The sequence below is a fragment of the Sturnus vulgaris genome, chromosome 1, assembly GCF_052056855.1.
Source record: "Sturnus vulgaris isolate bStuVul1 chromosome 1, bStuVul1.hap1, whole genome shotgun sequence".
NCBI classification, from domain to species: domain Eukaryota; kingdom Metazoa; phylum Chordata; class Aves; order Passeriformes; family Sturnidae; genus Sturnus; species Sturnus vulgaris.
In genome coordinates, this window is record NC_142243.1 from 74,206,776 (window position 1) to 74,214,340 (window position 7,565).

Consider the following 7,565-nt stretch of genomic DNA (forward strand, 5'->3'; position numbering starts at 1 on the left):
CCGGCCCTCATTGGCCGGCCCAGCTCGGCGGGGCGGAGCTGAGCCGCCTGCGAAAGGAGGAAAAGAAAAAAAAGAGAGGAAAAAAAAAAAAAAAAGGAGACCAAGAGAGGAGAGGGAGGGAAAAAAAAAGGAGAAAACTGTAAGTGCGTAAAAAAGTTCTCGCCGTGGTGACGGATGCTCAAAAGTTCAGGAGTTTTTCCGATGCTTCCCAAAGCAGCCTGCGACTGAAAGAGAGACTGAAAAAAAGCAAGAGGGAGAGAGAGAGGGAAACTTTGCACTGGGAGATCGGGAAGGTGGATTTTTTTCTTCTTCTGCTCGCTTAAAAAAGCCAACAAAACACATCCCTCTACTTTTGTCCCTCCTTTGCAGACAACTTGTTGCAGATCCCCGTGGAACAAGGAACTGGGAGCGTGGGAGCCTCTTTGCAAAGGTTTTATTTTCTTAATACTCTTTCTGCGTTTGGAAGTTGCTTTCTTCGCTGCGATTACTTTTTTTTTTCCTCCACCGTTTTCTTTTTTGAAACATTTTCCCCTTTTTTGTCCCCCTCCTTTCCCCCCCCCTTTTTTGATTTTTTTCCCCCCTCCGCGTGGAGCGCGGGAGCTCGCCGGTGGGCTTTCCTGGGCGAAGAAGAGGAGGTTTTCGGCGCTGCCGTCGTTATTCTTCCTCCTTTTTTCCGCGCTCCGCCGGGGGGGTGGGGGGGTGGGGGTTGCCCGGCCGCCCGGTCCAGCTCGGTCCGCGGAGCGGCGGAGGGGTGGAGGGGGAAGGGACGCGCTGTTTGGTCCGGCGGGGAGGGTGGGGGAAAGCTGACGGGAGGACATGCAGGCTCGCTACTCCGTGTCCAGTCCCAACTCCCTAGGAGTGGTGCCGTACCTCGGCGGAGAGCAGAGCTACTACCGCGCCGCTGCAGCGGCGGCCGGCGGGGGCTACACGGCCATGCCGGCCCCGATGAGCATGTACTCCCACCCGGCCCACGAGCAGTACCCGGCCGGCATGGCCCGAGCCTACGGGCCCTACACGCCACCGCCGCAGCCCAAGGATATGGTGAAGCCGCCCTACAGCTACATCGCCCTCATCACCATGGCCATCCAGAACGCTCCCGATAAGAAGATCACCTTGAACGGGATCTACCAGTTCATCATGGAGCGGTTCCCTTTCTACCGGGACAACAAGCAGGGCTGGCAGAACAGCATCCGCCACAACCTCTCCCTCAACGAGTGCTTCGTCAAGGTGCCCCGCGACGACAAGAAGCCCGGCAAGGGCAGCTACTGGACCCTCGACCCCGACTCCTACAACATGTTCGAGAACGGCAGCTTCCTCCGCCGCCGCCGCCGCTTCAAGAAGAAGGACGCCGTGAAGGACAAGGAGGAGAAGGACCGCCTGCACCTCAAGGACCATGCCCCGCCGCGCCCGCCGCCGCCCGCCGCCGCCGCCGAGCCCGAGGGCGGCCCCGCCGGGGGCAGCGCCGCGCCGCCGCCGCCGCCCGTCCGCATCCAGGACATCAAGACGGAGAACGGCACGGCCTCGCCGCCGCAGGCCGTGTCCCCCCCCGGCGCCGCGCCGCCGCTCGGCGCCGTGCCCAAGATCGAGAGCCCCGACAGCAGCAGCAGCCTCTCCAGCGGCGGCAGCCCCCGCAGCACCCTCCCCTCCAGCCGCTCCCTCAGCCTGGAGGCCCCCGAGCCCCCGCCGCCCCCACCTCCGCCCCCGCCGCCGCCCCACCACCACGGCCCGGGTTTCAGCGTGGACAACATCATGACCTCGCTGCGGGGCTCGCCGCAGGCCGCCGCCGAGCTGGGCGCCGGCCTCCTGGCCCCCGCCGCCGCGGCCCCGCGCACCGGCATCCCGCCCGCCCTGTCCCTCGGCGGATACTCGCCGGGACACAGCTCCGTCTACGGCTCGCCCTGCGGCCAGGCGGCCGCCGGCGCCGCCGCCGGCACCTACCACTGCAACATGCAGGCCATGAGCCTCTACGCGGCGGCGGGCGGCGCCGACCGGCCCGGCCACCTGCCCGCCGCGGCCGCCAGCCCCACCGAGGACCCGCTGCCCGAGTACGCGATGCCCTCGGGCGGCGGCGGCGGCAGCGGCGGCGGCGGGGCGGGGGGCGGCGGCGGCGGGGCGCTGGGGCACGGAGGGCTGGGCGGCGCGGCGGGCGGCCACCAGGAGGGGCACCACCCGCACCCGCACCAGGGCCGCCTGGCCTCCTGGTACCTCAACCAGGCGGCGGCGGCGGCGGCGGCAGCGGCGGCGGCGGCGGGGGAGCTGGGCCCGCTGGCGGGCGCGGCGGGCTACGCGGGGCCGCAGCAGGGCTTCGCCGCAGCCCCGAGAGAGGTCTTCGAGGCGCCGCGGCTGGGGCTCAGCGCCTCGCCGGGCGGCGGCGGAGGCGGCGGCGGAGGCAGCGGGGCAGGGGGCGGCGGAGGCGGCGGCGGCGGGGCGGGGGGCGGCGGGAGCTGTCAGATGGCCTTCCCCGGCAGCCAGCCGCTTTACCGCACCTCCGGGGCCTTCGTCTATGACTGCGGCAAGTTCTGAGCGCGCCCTGTCGCGGGGACACCGCGGGAACTCCGCTCCGCACCGCGCCACCGGCCCCCGCAGCGCCCGCCGAGGGAAGCAAGCGCATCGCGAAAAGCTTTTGTACAGAGACAGCCCCAAAGCATGTCTTGGTTTGTTAAAGGACAGTGTTACTCCAATAACACGTAAGTTTTTTTTTTTTTTCCTAATTGCTTTGAGAAATACTTTTTTCCCGCCCCCCACCCGGCGCTCTTCCCCGTCCCTTAAGGTATTGTCATGTCCCGTGTTTAAAAGGGAGCGAAAAGTCCAGCGTAGAGTACCAGCTTTTTTCCTCCTCCCCTTCCTCTTCTACAAGGACTTGTTTTAAAATGTAAATTGCGACATAGTAATTTATTTTTAATTTGTAGTTGGATGTTGCGGACCAAACACCAGAAAGTGTTTCCCCCTTTCCTGAAAAGTGACGTTAAAATTGACTGAAACGCTGATTTTTTTTTCACTATATATAAAAAGGGAAACTGTATTAATCTTATTCTATCAATATTTTTCTTTTTTTTTGTTGAAAATATTCTGAAGGTATTGCATTGTTTGTTTATTAATAAATTACCATTCAGTTGGAATGATCCTTTACACGTCTGTATATTTTAATGCTTTCATTTAGAGAGAGAGAAAGAAAGAGAGGGAAAAAGGATTTCATAACTAGTTTTGTCGTTGGAACAGCTTGTTCCCCTCCGCACAAATTCCGAAGACCATTTAGGAACTGCCAGGTCGAAAAATCCCTTTTCAGTCTCTTCTGCAATACGTTCCACTTAGTCAGCTCGCCTTATCCGCTAGGAAAAAAATACTTTCCCATGGCAGCTCTGAGTTGGCAAATAAACAAACACGTTTTCTTAGCAATTAATGGCAAGACCTGGAAACATTTGACCATACACAGGAGTATGGCGACATTCCGTTGTTTTAAATAATATGCCTATGTAAGGATATATTAAGTGATAACTCCGAGGTAGAAGTGCATGCACCAGATTCCAGACCATGTGTAACTCTATATTTCGAACTATCGATCGCTCTGTGTGTGTTTCAAATGTATTTATATCTAGGATTTACATATGTACCTATATTTAAAGAAGGATTACGTATTTATTTATAGTTTCATATACGCATTGCATATTTTTCTAAACTCCCATGTATAGCAGATGCCAAATAATCTGTAGTACGTGTATTCTTAAATATAATGCCAGCATACAAATCACCGCTTCTTAGAATTGATAGGAAGGCGTGCAATCACATCAGTGAAGCCGCTTCTGTAATACTTAAAGTACTATTTTATTTCGGGGGGAGGGGGGGAAGAGTAGTTGGGTTAAAGGGTACTTGTACAGTCTACTCTTACACCTTTATAGCTCTGAATTACTGCCGTCCTTCAGGGACTTTATTAGTCTGTATGTCAATTGCTCGGACTGAAATTATTTTTAAAATATTTTGTGTGGGTGCATTTTTCTTATACAGTTGTTTGGGTGCTGTTTTGGTTTGGTTTTTCGTTGTTTTTTTCTTTCCTTACCTCCCTCAGTTTTCCTCAAATCGGAAAAAAAAAATATTACCAGGGTAGCAAATGAGTGCTGCACAGACTGGCATCTTGTCTTATCAAGAATCCTACCTTCTGGACTATTTACTATTAAGAACCTACGGTCAATGGGGATCACCTTCCCCTTTTGTAAGTAACCACCAATATGCAATAAATCCATTAACTTAAAAGAATCAGCCTTGTCAGTCAGACTTGGAAATAAGTTTATTTGATTATAGATATTTAAGGCCTAAAATTTGCTTTCAAGATAATACAGTTTCCTATCAGAATCTCTTATCTAAAGGCAACACTTAGCAGTAATTGCTGTTGCATTGTTAAGTGTTACGCTGTAAATAAATACAAAGGTATTTACAGTTCAACCTTATTACCTTGCTTTTGAGCTGTGCTTCCCTTCCAAAACAACAGTCCAATGTTTAGAAAACACCTTCAGCAGATGGAATGAACTGGAGGGAGTGTGTCATCTTTGAACGTGTTGGCTTAGAATGCTTTTATTTAAGTAGGGCATAGTCTTTGCCTTTTCGTGCTAGTACCTCTGCAAAGATTACCGGCCTTATTTACATTTATTTGTTTGCTAAGTTGGGTAAGAGAACCTCAAACGCTCCATTGCACGCTTGTGGTAAAGCTGATGAGGAGGACGAGCAAAGTTGAGCGCCTTCGCTCCGGGGACATATTTTAATTGCTACTCCCCGTTTTTCACCAGTAAAGGGAAGCTCGGTCGGGCTCACTTTCGGCTCGTCCCTCTCCCAGTACCAAGCGGAGGGCAGCTAAAGTGGCGGCTCCCGCCCACCGCCGCCGGAGCGGGACTACCGGGCCAGAGGCACGGCAGGGCTTTCACTGCTTACGCCCCCTCTCCCCCTTGCTGGAGAGGGGACCCTCGGCGGGGTAGCTCCCTCTGTCCTGGCAGATGGGTTTGCCAGCGGGGTGGCTGCATAATAAGACCATTCCTGCCCCCCGCCATGTATTTAAAATAAAATTTAAAGAAGGGAGAGGGTAGAGGCGATCGAGTCTGCTATTTGCCTGTTATTTTTGTTGCGATCAGGCGCCGGCTTTCCTGTAGTTTGGGTTTTCTCAGCGGTCTGCAGCGGTAGGGTGTTTGTGGCGAAAATAAATAGGGGGGAAAGCAGTTGTCAGCCCGGCTTGTTTAATAACCCGTTGCATTGTCAGTGGTGCTGCTCGGTTGGGGAAGCTGGGGGGGCCGTGCGTAGCTTGAACAAGCGCCGTGTGTAATTACTGCTAATGCTCGGGGCGGTCCGCGGCCCTCTGCCGCGGGGCGGCCGCGCAACTTGCGCTACCCGTGGCGCTGGCTGAGAAAGGGGCGGGTGGTGTGGGCTCGGCGAGCCGGGAGGGCGGCTGGCAGTCAGGGAGGGGGCAAAGGGAAACTTCCCTCTCGGTCGCAGGTAGGTCGTGTAGGATCTTCTGCCCCCGGAGGAGATCCCTTTCCTGAAGTGACGTGCGTGGTGGCGGCGGAGGTCACCTCCTGCTCTTCAGTGCCACGGGCTGGCTCACCGCGCACGAGTGCTTCGTCTTGAGTTTTAAAAACATTGTTTAAATATTATTACCATAATCATAACCAAAATATTTTTTTCTCCCTCTCCGTATAGAAATTGATCACAAAGAAAATAAGATTAGCAGTGCTAGCGGTGCCCGCGGTAGGCAGTACAAAGTGCGGGCTTCGCTGTGGGAGGTGGCCCGCGGGGCGCGCAGTCCGGAACCGCGGGTCCCAGCGCGACATTGCATGGACGGGGGTCGGCAGCTCCGGACTCGGCCGGGCCGGAGCCCTCGGCATGAGGCATTGCGGCTGCTGCTGGGATCGGGAAAGGCCGAGCAGGCTCACTAGAAACCTTCCCGGGCTGGGGCAGCGCAACTGGGGGGCACGGAGTGGAGCGTCTGCCCGCGGGTCACTATGGACTAGGGGCAGCGGGTCCCAGCATGGGGCACAAACCCTTGTTCGTCTTGTGCTTCTCTCCTCTTGCGCACAAGAGGCAAACCCGAGCGTCCCTTCTGACCTGTGATTGTCTCCCAGCAGAACTGGGCCTGTCCTGAACGCCAAAAGAGATGCGGTCCGACCTTGCGCAGCGGTGGGCACGGGACATGCGCCCGGGCAGCAGCTGAGAGGTGTCCCCGTAAGGCTTCGACATCTGTGGTGGCAGCCCCTACAGCAAAAGGGGACATTTGGCCCCAGCCATGCCTGCGGAGAAGTCATTTAGGCGCCAGGTTAGCAAGGCACTTTGAGGGGTTTTTTAGCTCAAACTGATTTTTTTCCCCCTAACCTGTCGCTTTGCTTTTATCTATGAGAAAACCAAACAAAACAACTTTGTTTTGTTTTGTTTTGTTTTGTTTTGTTTTGTTTTGTTTTCAAATATAAATTTGAGGAACCATTCCATTTACGTGGTGATTCTGGTGGTTTCTCACTTGTACTTGCTCATCTCTCACTTGAACTGTGGAAAACGCAGAGAGGAGAAATATTCTCCTTTCTAAGTTTCCTCCTTAGAATTTCTTCTTAAAGTAATCACAGTTCCTATTATGTTCTGCAAAGGTCATAATCAAAAATAGCAGAGAAGTACATGCAAATAGTCGAGAGGACATGGATTAAATAAAACCCCTTCTCTACCTCCACAGGCCAGGTCAGAGAGAGGTTGTATTGTGGATGGAGACATTTAAGGGAGTGGTTCAAAATCGGCGTTTTATGATATCTGGGGCCCTTTCTGATAGCCAAGAAATTGGGAAAGGCGTTTTGAAGTTAGCGGCTAGTTTCATAGCCGGGTTCAGCTTCCTAACACTGTTGGTAACTCTGGGGCTGCAGCGTTTTGACCAGCTGCCTGTGGGCTGCTCTGACCTCCCCAAAAATACGCCGCTGGAGCAGGACGAGCTTAGAGTTTCGTCCTGTCCTCTGGAGACTTGGCTTGGACGTTTTGGGCGAGTCGCGCACGGCGCACGGGAAAACCGGTGCGGGTTTTGAAGGTTTTGCGGGTTTTGCGGGAGGCTGCGCGGACAGGAGCGGTGGAGCACAGGGGCTGCGCCCCTGTCCGCGCCCACGTAAAGATGAGCGTGAGGAAGAGTGCGCAGTCTTTATTACGTCGTTTGATTGCGTAGGCAAAAGCATGTAGCGCCGAGGCGCGCACATGGTTCCACTGCACAGCGCAGGAGAGCTGCGGTGCGGCCCCTGGAAGCTCTCCCCCGTCCACTTCCCGAAATAAACCATTTCAACAGCGACGGCTAATTGAACATTAGCTTTCAATTAATTTCACTCGTAAAGTAATTTAAACTCCTCCGCGTACTCAGTCCATTTTCCCCCGTCTCCCTGTGCTGGGATCGGTCATGTTGGCTAAATTCACCCACACTTTGAGATGTGCTAATCTTTTGATTCGTTTTTTTCTTTTTCTTTTTTTTTTTTTTTTTTTGGCTGGGGGAGCTGGGGGAGAGGGAGTTGGGTTGGTTTTTGTTTTGTTTGGTGTATTTTGGTGGTTGGTTTTTGTTGGTTTTTTTT

The 7,565-nt window shown here is 54.5% G+C and overlaps 1 protein-coding gene across 1 annotated transcript; it reads left to right on the forward strand.

Moving 5' to 3' along the window:
- Positions 1-813: 813 nt before the first annotated feature.
- On the forward strand, positions 814-3,129 carry FOXC1 (forkhead box C1). The gene has a single exon (XM_014872446.2). It carries the CDS (start codon positions 817-819, stop codon positions 2,521-2,523), a length of 1,707 nt encoding a protein of 568 aa, XP_014727932.2. The 5' UTR covers positions 814-816; the 3' UTR covers positions 2,524-3,129.
- The last annotated feature ends 4,436 nt before the right edge of the window (positions 3,130-7,565 follow it).